Source organism: Choristoneura fumiferana, chromosome 3, assembly GCF_025370935.1.
Source record: "Choristoneura fumiferana chromosome 3, NRCan_CFum_1, whole genome shotgun sequence".
NCBI classification, from domain to species: Eukaryota; Metazoa; Arthropoda; class Insecta; order Lepidoptera; family Tortricidae; genus Choristoneura; species Choristoneura fumiferana.
Genome location: NC_133474.1, coordinates 17377687 through 17397375, shown reverse-complemented (window position 1 = coordinate 17397375; position 19689 = coordinate 17377687). Strand labels below are relative to the sequence as shown.

Genomic DNA, 19689 nt, shown 5'->3' with positions numbered 1-19689 from the left:
TACTGAGTACCTACTGAGGTCTACCAGTAACCGCGTTAGCTCGCATTCGCATTCACCGCCTGTTTCTATCCTGATACACCTACCCTTTCACAGAGTTCGTCAGAACATGAAAGTCAGACATGAAGTGTCCGCCCGCCAGCGATTACTCCGTAGCCACTTGATACTTCATTTGATCATTATTTCAGGTACTTCAACTGGTTCAAATTGTTGTTTTGCTACTACCTGCCCACGATGATCAATGTGTGGTTCTGGGTGAGGACTGGCGGACCGCGGTGGCTTGGCAGTGCTTCATCCGTTACATCCTCACGTTTCACAGCGAGCTTACTGTCAACAGTTTGGCTCATGCCTTTGGATACAAGCCGTATAATAAGTAAGTTTGGTCATATCTTCTGCAGATGCTTCTGCTTCTAAATGTCATGAAAAATATGTAAAGAGTATCTATAATTAAAAGTTAATAATTAAGTTAATAATTTAAATTAGTATTTTAATGTGCACTCAAGGAAACTGAATCTCGCACTTTTTGGCTCGCTGGCATCACTCGATCGGCACACAAGATGGAATCTAATGAGGGCTATCGTTTTTTGTCTCACTAGATGGCGCACTGTTGCGTGAGGTTTTAAGTATGGCTTTCAAAGTCTGTTATTACGGGCGTGAAAACAAAGTTTAGATTAAAATCATATTTAATACACCTTAAAACCGTACCATAAAAATATCGAGCATGCCACAGTGTTGTATAGTCCCGTTTTGTCGGAAAAAAGGGAGGACAAAGGTTTCCGAAAGACAAAACTGTCTCAAAATACAGACATTCATTGCCCCGGAACGCATATTTGCCATAATTAATTTCAGATATTGCAAAATATGCACAATATTAGTTATTCTAATTATAAATAAACCGCGTAGCTCACCCAAAAACTATGAGATTTGACATTTCGGAGACCTCACGCTACACTAGCGCCTCTAGTGGCGAATTCATACGCGATAGCCCTCATTGGTTGACTGTACAGTACAATAGCTATATACTTCTAGTCTTGTAGATGCGATGTTAACTTGGGTTACTCAATCGATGTGGAAGCTGTTACTGATCATCTTTAAATCTAATTTAATTTGTTTCACAGGGATCTGAAGCCAGCAGAAAACCGTTTCGTGTCAACTGTGTCCCTCGGAGAGGGTTGGCACAATTACCACCACGCGTTCCCATTCGATTACAAAGCAGCTGAGCATTACGACTTCTTTAACTTTGGCACCGCCTTCATAAGACTGTTTGAGAAACTGGGTCTAGCCTATGATCTTCGGCAAGCTACTCCTGAAATGATAAATTCTATCGCTAATAGATTAGGAGATGGTACTCCCGTACACTTCCCGCTGCACGCAAAAGATGAGAGAGCGTTTGGCTGATGAAAACAATGTATTTTTTTAATTATATGTTGACTAGGTATAATAACACGTTAATTAGACGTCCGTAAAATTTCCATATTTTCGTTTAAATTTAAAAAAATGAATGTGTGTCGCATTCGTACAATTCAGATTTCCAAAGGGAAAACCGCCAAGAAATAGGAGCCCCGCTTTACATGTATCCGTCGATTTGGTGGCATGGTGGCTTGATGGACGAATTATACGAATGTGAGAAATAGTTTATTTATTATAACAATTTGAACAAGAAATTAAGTAGGTACATTGCGGAAATTGTACGAAAATGTCCGAAGCTAGGTACTCAGTAAATTAGAGAAAGAATATGGAATAATGAGTGTTACTCAGTCACAGTGAACTTGTTTCCAACTAAACTAAACTGCTGTTGCACTGACAATTCAATATGCAAATCGAGACGCGCGAACACAATAATAACTAAAGCTCTGAACTCGGCTAATGCGGCACGTACTCGTATGTAATTGCAGTGTGTTTTGACACTATTTCTACAAACATTTTTATTTTACTAGACACAAATAAATTATTTATTTTATTGAATGTTTTTATTTTATAGATAAGCAAGTCAGAAATAAATTTTACATAATTAAACAAATATACCGTACATAGTTATCATGTAAACAACTAGATATTGACTTAAAAAATACTTGTATGGACGTAAGTAGTTACATAATTAAAAATAAAGTATCCCTAAATAAACCTATCATAAAAATAATCGTAAGCACTCTTTGCAACTCATTGTTAGACTTGCGCTTCACAAATCGAAGTTGGTTGGAACGGAGACTGGTAATACTCAGGATCTGGTTGAGGCCCAACGGTGGTAAACATGGTTCGTTGCATCTGACACACTCTTGGGTGTTTAGGCCCTGTTACTTTCATTTCGCTGTCTTTGAGCCTCCATCCATACATGAAGCTAGTAGTTTCTGCAAAGATATATTTGTCCTCTGGGCTCAATTTAGTCCGCTTCTTGAGATAAGATTCTGCGCCGTCCTGCTTTCTTAACTCTATTAGCTTTTGTCGACTGGATACATGATCGGTTGTGGCTCTTTCGCTTTGCCTAACTTCAGTAGATCATTATCTTTGATTGGCTTTGCGTATCTGTGGCGAGCTGCTTCTAAGTGGTCCCGTGTTGTCGCCGCCATTCCGGCCGCGTCCACGGCGTACTCGATATCAGCGTGAACATAATTTTTGGGTTCACCTCGGAACGACGCGATTTGGGAGCCTTTTGCGTATTTGTCACTCCATTTCATACGAAGACGAGCTTCTTTTTCATAACTTTCCAGTAGAAAACGAATGATTTTCGGGTTAGTAATATCCACTAACGGCATTTTGATAGTTTTTTACCGCAGATCAAATTCAATCTTGTAATAATAGGAAAAATCGCTTTATAACACGCAAACAAATAAATAATTGACAGAAGTTACAGTAATCATATACTTATTGGCATACGTCATACGTCCCCCGTTCCATCATGCTCATGCCATTAGATACCAAAAACTAAGCCAAAAACTTTGTTTCCAAATATATACTAAAAACTGGAATTCAAGACCGAAAAATCTACGACAGACTGTCAAAACTGTCAATGTCGCTTCTGTCACTGTCAAATAAACTTTTCAGGTTTCGCCAACCTTTTTTAATAGGACAGAAAGCCATATCTTAGAAGAACCTTTTTTACAGTGATCACAAATTTTGAACATAAAACACATTACATTAGACATTGACAATAAAAATGACGATAAAAATGCGGGTAGTTGTGTGCCGGTGTTAGCTTCGTCGGGCAGTCGCGCGAGCAGAGCGGTCGGTGGCGCGGAGTGTGCGTGTTGCGGCAGCCGCCGAGTCGCGTGAGCGCGCTCCTGCAGCAGGACTACATGGTTCACATGCACACGCACGTTGCGGCGCATGCTGAGGGAGGTAGAGGGCGACGCTGCCAAGAGCATTGCCTAAGGTATCGCCAACATTTGGAACAATTATATTTTTTCTTTTACAAATATAAAATTTTACTCGCAAATGTGATGAAAAACATATGTCGCACGGGCGGTACTAGAATTACGAACATCGACTCATTAAAGCCCTCAGTCTTCGACTTCGGGATCCTAATAGACTCTCGTTCGTAATTCCTTATTTACCGCCCTTAAGACACAATGTACTATTACGTGCTAAGTCTTTTCAGACCTACCGAATATACACAAAAAAAAACATAATAATAATCGGTCAAGCCATTTCGGAGGAGTTTGGCCACAAACACTGTGACACGAGAATTAAATAAAAATAAAAAAGCTTTATCACATCGCATCATCCTCTAAGACAGTTTCTCTTTCTTCTCTCTCTTTATCTCTTTCTTTAGTTCGGTTAAGAAAGAGATGGAATATTATATAAGTAATAAAGGTCAAACTTCTTCGTTCGGCGTTCAACCTCCAGTTTTGTAGGTACTATATAAACTCCTTGGTCGTGACCAACTCGTTTTTTTTATACTCGGCCGAGGAGAGTGGCCAGGTCGAAAAGGTACCGTTGGAGGTTGGATGTAAGTAAATTCAATTTACCTACTGAATACTGAAATTCAATTGAATGATATTCTCATTTTTTTTGTACTATTTTACTTTCCTCACAGTCGAAATGAAAAGTAGAGTGTCTAACTCGGGTGAAATTACCCATTTCCCCTCGAACGAAGTGAGAGCGCCAGAAATATCTCAGGTGAAATGGGTCACTTTCCACCCTTGGTTATCAATCTACTATTTCATACTTCTACGCGGTTGGAGTCGCGGGCAACAGCTAGTAATAAGTATAGGTATAGACCTTTCGTACAGACATAACGGTGTGATTGTACGACTGTACCTATTATCTTTACTTATCGATATAAACTCTTTTGGAATCAACTATTTGTTCTATGTGTAAAGTAGTAATACCAAAGATATTATTCCACTAGATCTGCTCACTAATACAAACACAGACACACAGACATCATACACTGACATAATCATGACATGACAAAAAATATAACCTTTTCGTAGCCTTTTACATATTTATTTTATACATTTATTTTACATTTTTTACCTCCCTTTTTTATAAATTAAATCCCGAAAATGCCGAAAGATTTTAGCAACCCAAGTACCCTTAAGTTCATGACAGAAAACTTTGAAAAGGAAACTGAAAAACGTGTCGCCTGGTTTATAGCAAACCAGGACAAGATTCAAAAGGCAGTGCAATCCAGAGAAAAAAGTAGCTCAAACCTTACACCAGCTCTTATTCGCAAAGTAGAAATAGAGAATTCACTTGTTTCGTTAGTCAATCACCTTCAGGCCAGTACAGTAAATCGACGGAAAAAGGCTATACGCGACGGTCGTGTCCTTGGCTTAGCTGCAATAAAACGCAGTAGCTTTGAGCCTGAACCAGTCATGAAACCAATTGACGAAAATGTAAGCTGCATATTACGTACGAGTCTGCCAGTAGGGGGCCGCCGTGAGTACTTAAAGGTAAGAAATCGCGTGAAGCCTGAAGACCGTTATAATTTCTGTGAAACTTCTAGCAGTGTATACGGCTGGCGTCTGCGGGACTCGAAGACTGTTCCTGGAACTAAGTTTGGTCGCACGTACACATATCACCGCGGCGTGCGTAGCAGATCTGGTCCACAACCAGATCCATCACACTACAACGAACCTCCACCTGCTTCGAACCTTGTGTGTTTCGCTAATATATGAAATTTGATCAAATATATTTTCTGTGCGGCATTCAATAGTTTTAATCAAAGAAGTTATTTCTCATTGATCGGATTCATACATTTCTAAATACCTAACTAATTTTTAACACGTTTTTATTAGCTTAATTTGCTAATATACTCTGATGACAGTAGTTACCTACACTAAGAGCTGTGGTGATGATGGAGCCGGAAGCTAGGCAATGGAACTCCAAGACAGAACAACGTAACCTAGCTGTGTTTGGGCTTGTTAGAGGTCTTAGGGTGCACTATGGGCAAGAATGGTATCCAGAGTCTGATGATAGAATATTCATGCAGGTTTACCATTGGCGCCCTTTAAGTTCTATTTTTTAGTGTTCACTTGGCCGCTTCATATTTATATATTCAACAGTTCTAACTGACCCTTATCAACTGATTTATATTTACGTTTATATCTTAAATCAGAATTTTATAACAATTTTTCGTCATTTTGCTGACAGCCATGTTTCAACGGCTCTTACATTAGCAGTAATGTTGATGAATGAACGTCCATATAGAGTGTTCTGTCGCTAGGTGCTCGAGCGTCCCGAGGTAGGTGGCTTACATTATACATACCTCATATACGTACCGCTCATTTCGCTTTGGGTTAAACCAACTTACGAGCTAATTAGGTTTCATAAAGGTGTTGCTTTAGTGGCCGCAGCGCTATCATCGCATTTTAACAGCTGTAGTTATTAGTTACAATAACAAAGTTTAGTAAACATTAGGTCGCCCAGGTACCGGGTAAAACGACCGTGGCCTCTACCCTTAAGCTAAGAGAAGCGCGCCACGTCCCAACAAACATCGTGTAATGTCCACAGGGGAACCAAACTTTTATCATCTACCCGCTAGCATTGCGAGAGGCGTTTAAAACTTTGATTTCACTCTCAAAACTCACTGTAGACGGTTCGTGGACCTGTAATGTTCGAACTGAGCAATTAAGTCGTGGCTGCAACTTGATGATATCTACATAATTAAGCCCGCACCCTCAGTGCCGTTCGTTTTTATCTATCCTTCATTCGATTGCCCTTATTACGATGAGATTGCTTTAGGGCAGACTCATTTGCGATAGGAATAGTATCAGATGTTTCCTCGCAAAGTCTTGTCGTTGCCGTTGTGATTTTCAGATTTTAATTTGACTCGTGGAATACTTAGTTTAACTTGTTCAGAAGTTTACCTGCAACATAAATATCGACAATAGTAGACAATGAGAGAGATGAATGTCCCTTATCTTTTTCATTGGCGAAAATAACAATTAGGATGTCGTTTAAAATGCTATCACGTATAAACGTTTTTATAATCCCGATTCGTTTTGTGTCTGAGCGGGAACAAGCCATTACAACCCCACATTAATGCCGGTTATGGCTTTAACAATTGGTAACAAAATTTTGCGATATGGATACTTTGACCTGTGCTAACAAAAATGTAGGTTAATGTCACGTAGCGTAAATATTTTAACTGCGAAGATAGATGTCTGCTTTGCTTTAATGACAGTTTAAGGGAATCCATCACGGAACGAAACCATTTTCAGGTTTAAATTGTACCTAACGGCACGTCGACGGACGACAGTCACAAAGAAAACTGTAGTTATGTTGTGTGAAGTTTGTTAATGTTGCTTGTACAGTCAGCAGCAGAAGTAGATGAGCGAATACGGTGCTCAAAATGATCTACCCACGACTCTACTGCCAAGGTAATAAGAGACTTGCTTAGATCATTTTAAGCACCACAACCGCTAATCTACTTCTGCTGCCTGCTGTATTGAAGAGTTTTTGATTGGCGATCACGATCAGTATGTGTTAGGAGGAAGCAAAATAAGATGTTTAATTTTGTATGAATTATAAGATAGTAAGTAAAATACTCCCTAGTATTTATGAGTCATAGTAGCCTAGTGGTTCGCCTTTAGTCTCTCAAGCAGAGTGGCATGGAGTCGATCCCGGGCTCACCTCTGAGTATTTCGGAATTTATGTGAAAAATTAATTACATATGAAATTAATTTCTTCTATGAAAAATCAACCTTCTATGAAAACTACAAGACGTGAGGCAGTTCAAACAAGTTAATAAAACGCTTCCGTATGTTTCTGTTTATATTCGTTAAGTCAATCCCCTAAGCCGTGATTCCTTGTCGTCCTCGCGTAAAGTGACTATACTGGCTGGCCCACACATAAATCAAGTTAAATCTCCGAGCCGCGTCGACGCTGCGGCTGAGGCCGTAAAATATAAAACTTCCTAACGATAAAAGTTCTCAGTTCTAACTCTAAGCCGTGTGAACTCACTAGCTCCGGGCTCTAGTGATGAATCTCGGGCTCATGCTCTGCGAAGCTGATGCATTGTGGCTTTCGCGGAGGGGTTACGTTTGGGGGACCATGGCTGAATATATTATTAAGACAAATACCCACCTGCCCTACCTAGGTGGTGACCAAAAACTAAACTTTAGTAGAATATTATAGCCTGTTTAAGGTTTACTTAGGTTACTTTGTGATAATTAGGCACTTTTCATTATTATTAGAAGCTTTTATTTTAGTATGTATGTATGTATGTATGTGAGGGTCAAATCTTGCAACCGAATTTTGACCCACTTCCTGTGGTCAGATTGACTTAAAATTTGGCATACCTATAACTATGTAAGTCCGGTGACAATCTGTAGTGAAATTCTGGTGGTCGACGAGTGCAGTTTGGATGACAATGCAAGTACAGTCAGCAAAGAAAGCTTGTATTAAAAATTGCGTTTACTTTGATATCAATTATTGTAGCCATTTATAAATTCCGTTCATGCTCTTCAAATTAATATCTTGAAGATGCATCATAAACAAAAAAAAAAAGTATCGCGTTATACCAGATTGATGAGTCAACTTTATGTCATAGTAGTTAGGTATAGTATTCTAATAATATTGTAAATGCGAAAGTATGTAACTATCTGTCTGTCTGTCTGTTGCCTATTCACGACGCATAAACCGCTGAACCGATTTAGATAAAATTTGGTATTCAGATAGTTTGAGAATGTACGAAATAGCACAGTTCCCGTGAGATAGCGATAAACGAATTCTTGGTAGAGTCGCGGGCCGCGGGCAATAGCTAGTGCTATAAAATTTTAGAAAATATATTTTTGTGTGAAACCTTGACGTGAATGTTCCGTCGCTTCGAATTAATTGCTTCTAGCGTTGATAGATGAGCTCATGTGTTAGGATCACGGTTACAATTTAATATGAGGTGATGAGAAAAACCTGTTAGAACCCCCATATCATCGTCTTTGATTTTTGTGCTGAATCATTTGATTGCAATAGGTGAGATTTGGCGTGATAATGGCTTAGGTACAGTATAATTCTTTTTCGTTATTTATTGCGGATTCCATTGTTAAAGTAAACCCATTTCGTATTCGATAGGAAATACATATAATAAATGAGTTCTATACATGCGGTTTTCAATGATGTGTTGTGGATTTCTTGTATTAACTAATAATTAACTAATAAAGAATGTTTATTTCGATTTCAATCGGTTCACAAATAAAACCGCGAGCCTCATTGTCCTGCCTCTCCAAAAGCAGAAAGTCAACAAACGCAGAGAAGTCAGAGGTGAGAAATAAGAGACCATCATCGCCACTTCGATTTTGTGGTCTGGAAACACGTACCCTGGTCAGCCACCGTAAGGAACCTGGCTCAGTAGTATAGACTACGAAGTGAAAAATTCGAACATCTTATCTTGCTGTCCCGCTGAAACTAATATTATTTAATACGAGTGAGAGGGGCGGTACGATACGAACGTCGATTTTCGCATTTCATAATAGCCCCTCTGCGTGTCGCCATAGATAGGACTCTCTCAATAAAACAAAAAGTAGCAGCTCTCGTAAGTAAATAAAAAACACATCACATCGACATATTTTTGGATTCATATTTTTTTTTTGATATCTTTGGCATTCTGTTAAGGTTGTACTAAGTAAAAGATAATTGTTCAATTCATGTTTTAATTAACTTAATAATGTCCTTGTATATAATAGTTTATTACGAAGTCATTAAATTAATTGCAATTCTTTTAAAGTTGATAATGATATTAGTAATGTGCCAAATACCTAATGGATAAATTGTAGAGAACTTTTCTGATTTTACAATACATTCTTAATAGGTAGGTTAGGTAGCAACGAAATACTCTTTACTATAATTCAAAGATTTTTTTTATTCCATGAAAACACAAAATTGGAACATTTCAAATATAGCATTTCTGACATTTTGTACTGCCGATCGTCATATATCAGCGCTGATTAAGAAAGTTGAGGTCCGTGTCTGTGGATATAGACACTAATATTCGTATCCGCGGTTATAGATACTAATAATCCGTATCCGCGGATATAGATAGGTACTAATAATCCGTATCCGCGGTTATATATACTAATAATCCGTATCCGCGGTTATGGACACTAATAATCCGTATCCGCGAGTTATGGACCCTAATAATCCGTATCCGCGGTTATGGATACTAATAATCCGTATTCGCGGTTATAGATACTAATAATCCGTATCCGCGGATATAGACGCTAATAATCAGTATCCGCGAATATAGACACCAATAGTCCGTATCCACGGCTTTACATTTTTAAAGATCCGGCACATCACATACATATATATTAGCCCATTGTCCGTCAATGGCCCTAATTTAATGCTACAGAATACACTTTCCGCGTATTTCGTAAAATACGCACACAAACAATCACTTCTCCAGTTTTGAACACTTCATATACACTAGCCTTATTTACAAGACTGCTATACATTATTATGATTTCGCTTAGCAGTCGGCCGCTCGAAGACCTGCTTTATTCCGCCTCTAATGTTGGTTAACCTGGCTGCAGCTCCTTCGTTGCTCCAAGCCGAGTCAAACTCGGTCGTGTCTTGATCAACCAAATGTGTGTACTTTGTGCGGCCTGAGCGACCGAATTTCTTTACTTGCATTACCTGGAAACAAATAGAATCTTTGTAGTTTTTTTTTTGTCATAAAATAATATCACAGAATTTTGAGTAAAAGTGACAGAGAAATACACTTCGCTCAACCAGTAGAATAACTGAATATTTACAAGAAAACAAGTTTTAGATTTTAAATTTACGATGTGATATCTTTAAATCACTTTTTAAGGTAATCGTCACAAAGCAATTGTGTCGATGTTCTGTTGGATGAACGAATTTATTTTTTGCTTTTTTTATTGTACCCAATTCTCTAGACAAACAAATATGTGGCAAAAAACTGCTATATTATACACTCACAGGTCATAAAATACAAAAAGAAAAAAAAACTTTTTGTGTAGCTCTTACACAGGGATACGCTAATGCCAATTCTATAGAAAAATTTGTCGTAAAAATATCTTTCAGATCTAAAAATACGAATACTACATGGACGAGATATTGACCAATATCTAATAAATAAGCAGAAAAAACAAGTAAACAAAAGCAAGAACTTAATGTCTTTGGCCCTTACGGCGACTTAACCCAAAAAAAACCTAAGAAGCCGATTTGACTATGATATTATTTATACCTAGTGCCATCCACGAAGACGCGTGATTTTGTCAAAATTAGAAATTAATGTCATTGTAATAAGAACCACGTGTCATCGTGACTGACTCTACCTATATATTATGTAACTTACCTTTGGCAGTACAGTCTTATCAAAGTGATCATCCAGAGTTGGTCCAGAGAAATCTTGTTTGAAGACTTCTTCTTCTTTATCCAGATAAAAAGCACCTCTATGGAAATAATAAACAAATTAGAAAGAATATATTATTAAAATAAAAAAGCTTTGATGCTGACGAATTCACGAAAAATATACAATGTTACGAAAATACATATGAAAGCAGAAAGGGAGTAAATGGTTATTTGTAAAAAAGAGTCATGGCCGTGGTGGTCTAGTGGTTGGACCTACCGCCTCTCAAGCAGAGGATCGTGAGTTTTGAACCCCGGATCGCATCTCTTATAAGTCTTTCGAAATTCATGTGCGAAATTACATTTGAACTTTACCACGAGCTTTACGGTAAAGGAAAACATCGTGAGGAAACCTGTACAAACTTGCGAAGCAATTCCACGGCGTGTGTGAAGCTCCAATCAGCGCTGGTCTCGCGTGGGAACTACGGCACAATCCCTCTTGTTCTGAAAGGAGGCCTGTGCTCAGCAGTGGGACGTATATAGGCTGGAAAGATGATGTAAAGAGTCCATTGACAAATGACACTGGCTCTAACCTGTGATAGTATTTCTGCAGGAACTTGTATTTGCCCTTGACAGACTTGTTGGTGACGAGCTTGGGGTTGATGCGTTGCTCGACGCGACGCTCCTCCTCCGACATATTGCGCATGCGCTCTATGGCCAGCAATTCTTTCTCCGCACTGGAAGCATACAGAAATTGAACATACAGAATCGTCCATAGTAAGAAATAATCCCCCATACATTTTGTATGAGTTTCGCACGTCAAGTGTTAAATTTTCGTAGCCAATTCAACCGACTATTTATTTAGTATTTCAAAGCTCCTAAAAATTTAATTTTCATCACACTTGCTCGTAAACAGTGTCATAACATGCAGGCTATTGCTTGCAATCCCCAAATAAAACCTCGACCTTAATGTGCTTGTCATGAAGCCCGTGGTCGGTAAATGAGTCATTGCGCGTACAAATTTTCTTGCCATGAACCCCAAAGTCGGTAAATTAGTCCGTGTCCGTACTGATGGTGCTGCGTGCAGCGCATTGAAGCAGCAGGCACACGCGGCTCAGGCACATGCTCGGCGCTGCCAAGAGCGCAGCCTATGATATCGCCAATATTTGGAAGAATTATAGAAATATAAAATTTTACTCGCAAATGTGATGAAAAACATTGTATGTCGCACGGGCGGTACTAGAATTACGAACATCGACTCATTAAAGCCCTCAGTCTTCGACTTCGGGCTTCTAATAGACTCTCGTTCGTAATTCTTATTTACCGCCCTTAAGACAAATGTACTATTACAGTTGCTTAGTTGAAAAATTATCTAGTTTTCAGAGTTCGAAAATTATTTAGTATTTATAGCTTTAAATGAGCGATTCTCGTACCCATATTTATTTACGAGGATCTCGGACGGCTATTACGATTTCGCTGAAATTTGCTATTGTTATGGCTTTGTTGAGGGTCGAACATCTAGCTTGTTCATAAAACGGTTTTTGAAGCTTATTTAAATACTTATTATTTATACCAGCAAAGCTCGGTCGGCCAGATACTAGTTAGTTATTAGAAGTGGATCTTGGAATCAGGTAATAGTAATAGGAATTGTAATAGGTAAGTAGCAGAAAGGTTTCACCCCAGTACGCGATTAAGTTTCTTTGACTGTACAGATGTAATAGTTGTCAATGTGTTGCTTCGATTTGACGCTACCAGAGATATATGCGTATCTAAAGACTCACGTTTCTCTCTCCTCCTTGTCACGTTTTATCCTCTTCATTTCGCGCAATTTCCACGCTTCATACTCGAGCTCATCGTTTTCGTCGTCGGTGCAAACGTCGTTTATGTTGCCTTCTTTCTGTTCGGCCTGCAAACAGTAAAGAACTAGTGCTAGAGTGCTAGAAACACAATCATAAGCCCAGTTTAGAAGTGCAGCAAAGTTAGAGTCGCATTAAATTAGTATCGACGATCACCGCGAATAAACGTGTAATATATGTGTGTACATCAACTTTACCGGAAAAATGAAAAACGGAAAAACTGTAAAAGCTCTTCTTCTGATTGATTAAGTTTGAAACAATGTATGAAAAAAATAAAGAACATAAATACCCCAACAATTACGTGCCTCGAATGAAATTTTTACTTTGCGAATTAACCAGTATTTTTTTATTCATGTGAGAAATTGTTTGTACTTTTATTTCAAAGATGTTTTACACTATTATCCATGTTAAAATGGTAAAAGGTCGAAAATTTGACACTCCGATGCACTAATGTTCAAATAGGAAATTCGTTTTGATATTAATTGCTAATAATAAACACATGCACAGATGTTTTTGTGAATTTTTGATATCACCTGTTTTCCTATCAAACTGTTGCAACTTGGAAACTGTGAAGAACATAGGCTATATTACACAAGCAAATTGATTCGCGTGAATATTTCATGAGACAATACAAAAACGTGCATTAAAATAAATGACACGAATGAGCGTGTAAAGTAGTTTTACACAAATTCCAAGGTACTCTGTACCGATGATAAACGTTTGTTATTGTTTAAAACAGACAAGAACTATGTGTAACAACATAGGTAGGTATATTATTTTATTCATACGAATTTTATACTTCGTTTTTCCCTAGAAACAACATTTACATTGCCTTAAATACCTTATTTATTATTATATTTACTTTAAAAAAATACAGATGGTAAGTTATAGCTAAAAACCGGCCAAGTGCGAGTCGGACTCGCGCACCGAGGGTTCCGTACAAACCTATACGTAGTAACTTTAAAATTATTAAAAATATTTTTATTATATGATGTAACTAAAAATTTACGGTTTTCGCAATTCTTCCTTTATCTGTGCTATAAGACGTTGCTTCGTACCAAATTTCAAGACTCTGAGTTCACGAATTTTTGAAGCACGGAAATTTGCAGCATTAACGGCTGTATCTTTTGATTGCGTTGGCTTAGAAGTTTGATTTTTTCACAGCTCCAAGGGACAGTAGACCTGAGTATTTGATATAAATTTCAGCTTGAAACCTCCACGCGTTCCTGAGAAAAACGGTCTTGACAGACGGACGGACGGACGGACAACAAAGTGATCCTATAAGGGTTCCGTTTTTTCCTTTCGAAGTATGGAACCCTAAAAAAGTAAGTAAACAATAAAAAAAATAGTGTAAAAGCCATTACACGTTTGTTTGCGGGGGCCGTCGATATGTGATATCCTAGTCAAGATGTGTTAGATAAGATAAATGCTATAAATAGATCTAGAGGTTAGGATTAACAGATTCATTTTCACAAGTTTCATGTGTAAGAAGGTACATGTATGAATAAGAATTTCTGCAGTGTTTGCGTCTGGAAAAAAATGTGGCGTCAAACCTGTGTATTCCTTTGCTCTGCTCGAATAGTGTCTTCAACAAGTTTCAATGCCTCTCTTCTTCTTTCCTCCTTCTCTTTCCTGGCTTCGGACTCTTCCTTCTTTTGTTGCTTCAATTTGCGCTCCCTTTCAGCCACAGTCATTCTATCTGAGGCTCTTACGAATACAGGTTTCACTCTGGGACCTAAAATAAAACAATTACCAATTATTTATTTTATTATTTATTTACCGTGCCACCTGCCCCGGCTTTACATTGGTATATTAGTGACGAAAATGACACTAAGGGCCTCTGCTAATTCGCGCGATTGCACGGCTTGGTGCGGGCGCGGCATGCATTAAAAATTAAGATTTTTCATACTTTTCTTATTGGTTGTGTGCTATGAGAGCAAGATTAGTAAGACTACCATACAATAGTAAGATTTAATAAAACAAACAAGATAATATTTTATCCCAATGCTTTAACAAATTGATATTGATATTTCTGGATTTATTACTTTGATTTTTTATGTAGTAACATCGGAAGCATCATATTCTTTGAATTAACACAATAGCTAAAGGTATGACATATTTTGCCTAACAAATTTTTGTGCATTACCTGTATCCTCTTCACTGTCAGTGTACTCCGTGTCGGAGGACCCACTTTCCACCTTGTCACCTTCCAACATTTCCTCGTCATCTTCTCTGCCAAGAACTTCCCTCTCTGCTTCTCTATAATTGAAATAAAACACAAATACATATGTATCTTATCAATATTGTGTTTTTCTTTATTTCCATTCACTTTGACAGATGGCTTAGTTTACCAATAGAAACTACTATGAATAAATAACTAAACTTTTTAGGCAAACCATTTAGCTTAAATTCGATATGCGTAACAGAATTATGCGAGACTGTTTTCTACAGATATACAATTATGGCCATCATCATCATCATCATCATCATCAGCCGGAAGACGTCCACTGCTGAACAAAGGCCTCCCCCATAGAACGCCACATAGAACGACAAGTCGCCACATGCATCCACCGGTTTCCCGAAACTCTCACGATGTCGGCAGTCGACCTGGTGGGAGGCCTGCCAACGCTTCGTCTTCCGGTTCGTGATCGTAGCATAACTTTAGTTAGGGGAATAAAAAATTCAGTCAAACTACCTGGTTCCAAATATATCTCTACAAACTCGATGTAAACTTTACTCAATAGAAACAGTACAAACCTAGCAGCAAGTTTAGCTTTAAGTGCCTGTCGGCGCCTCTCAATTTCTTCCTCATCAAGTTCATCCTCGCTCTCCGAGCTGTCCTTTGCTTCTTCAGCACTGGAGGCGGACTCCTGGTCGGGCTCTGCGTCGATGACTTCGGGTTTGTGTTCGGCGCGGCGCGGCGGGGAGCGCGCGGCCACTCGCAAGCGACGAAGACGAGGGTCATCAATCTGCAAGATATATTGGTACTTATTTACAAAACTGGAATGAAAAAGGTATAATTCCAGTCATAACAACATTGAAGGGACTGTAATATTTGGTTGTTAAGCACTGTTTGTCGTTTTTCATCACACTTGCTCGTAAACAGTGTCGTAACATGCAGGCTACCTTGCTTGCAACCCCCCAAATAAAACCCTTGACCTTAATGTGCTTGTCATGAAACCCGTGGTTGGTAAATGAGCCATTGCCCGTACAAATCTTCTTGTCATGAAGCCCAAGGTCAGTAAATGACTTTGTTACTGCATGGTGTGCCGCAGCACGTCGTGCACTTGCTACGGGGGGGGAACTGGCGCTACCACGAGCGCAGTCAGCGGTATCGGCAATTTTTGAATAAATATTAATATTTATTTTAGAAATATACAATTTGAAAAACATTGTATGTCGCACGGGCGGTACTAGAATTACGAACATCGGCTCATTAAAGCCCTCAGTCTTCGACTTCGGGCTTCTAATAGACTCTCATTCGTAATTCCTTATTTACCGCCCTTAAGACACAATTTACTATCAAGCAGTGTTATTTTAATGATTTAGATCATTTATTATTTTATTTTTGTTGAGTCTGAACAATCCAGGTGATCTTGTCAGCCTCATGGGTGCTCCCTCAGTGCCCTACACAAGGGACAGATAATATTGTGTTGGAACTTTTTTCTCGGTTGTTAAATCTGATATGTCATTATAACTAGTGTCGCAATAAATAAACGGTATTGACTATACCTATACTCATAGTAGAAAAACCTGTCAAATAGTAACTGCCTAACTTCTCCTTCATCAGATTACGTAAACTACCTTTGTTCAAAATACACCCTAACACTATTCTAACAATCCCAAGCATGACTAGGTTTCATTGTTCTGTCTTGAATCTCCAGTCTTAAGCTTCTGACTTCATCAGATCAACTTGATGGTACCATATAAAGGAGCGGCCACACCGCTGCTTAAAAAACGGTGACAATACGGAAACGCAGTGACGCATTGTATGCGTACCATTTTAATCGCATGCTCTCCACACCGCTGCTTAAAATACGGAATTGGACTTTACCAAACAGAAGTTGTGACGTTTACGGTTCGTCACTGCGATTCCGCACCGCTTTCGTATTTTAAGCAGCGGTGTGGTTAGCATGCAATAAAAATGGTGCGCATACAGTGCGTCACTGGGATTCTGTACAGTCACCGTTTTTTAAGCTGCGGTGAAGCCGCTCCTTTATTTTATTATCATCAGAACTATGCAAATTGCAAAGTTTTGCCATAATAAAATAAATAAAAATTCCTTTATTTTCTATTTTAGTTTTCATATAGGTAAATACAACAATAAGAAGTGTATGAAAGTCAAATTGCCTAATGGTTTGACCTCTCAAGCAAAGAATTGTGAGTTAAAAACCAGGCTTGCACTTCTTGAATTTTTAGGGATTTATGTACAGAAAATGCAATTTGCTCAGTCAGATTGGCAGTACTTAATGCTTACTAACCTAAAGCAACCAATTGCCATGAAGCAAAAACTACCTACCTCCTCACTAAACTACTCCTGACGCCCACCATATAAATATTAAAAAAAATTGACAAGCAATTTTAATTTGTGCTATAGCACATTTGGGACGCACAAGTTGATTTGTCACCAGAATGAAAAAAATCTTTGTTCATTCATGTTCAGTCACCACCATGAACTCTAGAGCTGTCTAGGTGCTCAAAAAATACCTGAATATTGGTAAAATTTAGATATTTATGACAATGTAGGCCACTGTTTGCTGGCCACTGTTTAAGTGAATTAATTAAAGTTATGTAAAATGGATCAACTTTTCAAGATATTTTTACCTCTCCCTCAGAATCACTCTGCTCATCTCTTTTGCTTATCACTTGTGGTAACGTCTGATGCCTGCGCTCTGGTCTCTGTTGTTCTATAAAGTCTTCATTGTCTGATTCTTCAGTAGATGATGCACCTTGTGCATAGTCTGGCTTTTTACCCGATATATATCGCTGCACCTTCACCTTTTGCATAGATATTTCACCTGGAAACAAACAATGAAAAGGGCACCATTACTACCATAATACTTTAACAATTTAGCTCAGTAAAATCCGTAAAATAAAAGCGTAAAAAAGTAGTGTGGTGACCAAAACATACCCTTTTCATTGCGGATTGGCACGGCTCCCGCAGTACTCTGAATCCCAGTCGGTTGTGCTGGTAATGCATTCATTTTCTTGAATACGAATGAAGTAAGTTTTGAAATAAAACTTAAATAAAATAAGCTCAATCAACAAAATCTGAAATAACAACGCTAGCCATCAGCCCGACTCACAGACTCGATGGACGAATGTCAATTTGACAATGACAATTCGACGTTAGCTAGCATCACAGAATATATAATAGTACTGACGAAAAAGCGCGGGAAACGTTGGTCGTGGCGGGAGTGTTTTTTCTAGCGAACTTTTAAAATTTAATTTAACTTGTATAAAAGATCAGTTTTGTATATAATTGTATGTATTAGTTTAATGTAATTACTTTGTTATTCATTTGTGTATATATTCTACGGTATTTGGTAAGTTTTTAAAACTAATTTTCCTCAAGGCCTGGAGTCAGGCCACAATATGAACGAGCCCCCGGACATCGGGGGCTCGCCCCCAGAGGTAGCTTATAATATTACTATTGATAATATGTTTTCAAAATTGGATGAGTCCAGTAAGTTTTCAAAATTGGATGAGTCCAGCATGGACACTGATGTGGATCAACGAAGCGATCGGAAAAGAGCGCGACCCAACAAAATATGCAAACACTGCAACAAAAGGAAAAAAAGATGTGATCCGATGCGCCGAACCAAACTTAAGGATACTGACTGTTCATGTCAACTCCCAGAAATTCCCTTAATTGATACTGAGCTTAGCAATGCTAAAAGTCTTGACGGTTTCCCAAGCACAGTAATGTCAACAAATACAATTTCCACCAATATCCATCAATACCAACCACCTCCATCAGAGGTTTCTCAGTCTCCAAATAATCCAGTTAACGCCTCTCACCCTCCTGTGTCCATAGGCAGATCATTATATGAAGCATATGACATAGGGCCTTTTGTAGTCCATGTCCAAAAAATAGCAACAGATAAGGAAATCCCATCCCTGCATCCCGTACAATTCGGTTATTTCCTCAAACAAAGTTCTATTAAAAACATAATTAATGGCAGTATTAAAAGGATAGGCAGGAACCGAATTTCATTATCATTCTCAGAATACAAATATGCTAATGATTTTATTAATAACCCATGCTTGGCTAGGAATAATTTCAAATCTTTTATTCCTTCCTTTAATGTGACCCGAATGGGCCTGGTGCGTGGAGTGCCTGCGGAATGGTCTCCCGAGGAGATATTGGACAATATCTCACTGCCCGTGGGCAGTGGCAAAATCATTAAAATTAGGCGTCTAAATTACAAAGTGCGAAACAGTACTCCTCCCGAGTGGAAGCCTTCACAGACTATTGTGATAACTTTTGATGGTCAAGCCCTACCTAAACATGTATTTGTATGTTATAATGCCTTGCCTGTGGAACTCTACTCATACCCCACTATTCAGTGTTATTCTTGTTGCCGGTTTGGTCACACTAAGACAAAATGTAACTCTCGCCCCCGCTGCTACAAGTGTGGCCAAGGCCATACTGGAGACACATGCGATATTGAGGATGATTCTGCATATTGTTGCTTGTGTTCTGGGTTGCACTTTGCTACAAACAGGAAGTGTCCAGAATACGAAAGACAGACCAAGATTAAATTATACATGGCTCAGAGATGTGTGTCTTACACAGAAGCAAATAAAGCACATGAACCAGTTTCAAAATCTTTTGCTGACATAGTTAAGTTATCGAATTTGCAGAATACTCCTAATTCTCCTGTGTCACCTGCATCACCTTCCTCTCCTTCAATTCCATCTTATAGTAGATCTTACAGGAAAACAACATTCGCTAAACCTTCATCCCCTAGACCAAAACGTCTGGGGTATAACAAAAGAGAACACTTTAATTTGATAAAGGACTACGATGCTCCCCCTCCTTCTAATGGAGTCGCCTTAAACGGTAACTCAAACAATAGTG

General features: G+C 38.6%; 1 protein-coding gene and 1 pseudogene across 1 annotated transcript; one reads left to right on the top strand and one right to left on the bottom strand.

Moving 5' to 3' along the window:
- The window catches only part of LOC141426116 (stearoyl-CoA desaturase-like), an 11762-nt pseudogene extending 9805 nt beyond the window's left edge, over positions 1-1957 (top strand).
- A 7167-nt stretch (positions 1958-9124) lies between these two features.
- Positions 9125-17936, bottom strand: LOC141426258 (microfibrillar-associated protein 1-like). The gene is made up of 9 exons (XM_074085108.1): positions 17737-17936; positions 17430-17623; positions 15363-15574; positions 14752-14864; positions 14159-14340; positions 12531-12655; positions 11343-11486; positions 10757-10853; positions 9125-10071 (listed from the first exon to the last, which is right to left on the bottom strand). Exons 1-9 carry the CDS (start codon positions 17807-17809, stop codon positions 9883-9885), a joined length of 1329 nt encoding a protein of 442 aa, XP_073941209.1. The 5' UTR covers positions 17810-17936; the 3' UTR covers positions 9125-9882.
- Positions 17937-19689: the final 1753 nt, after the last annotated feature.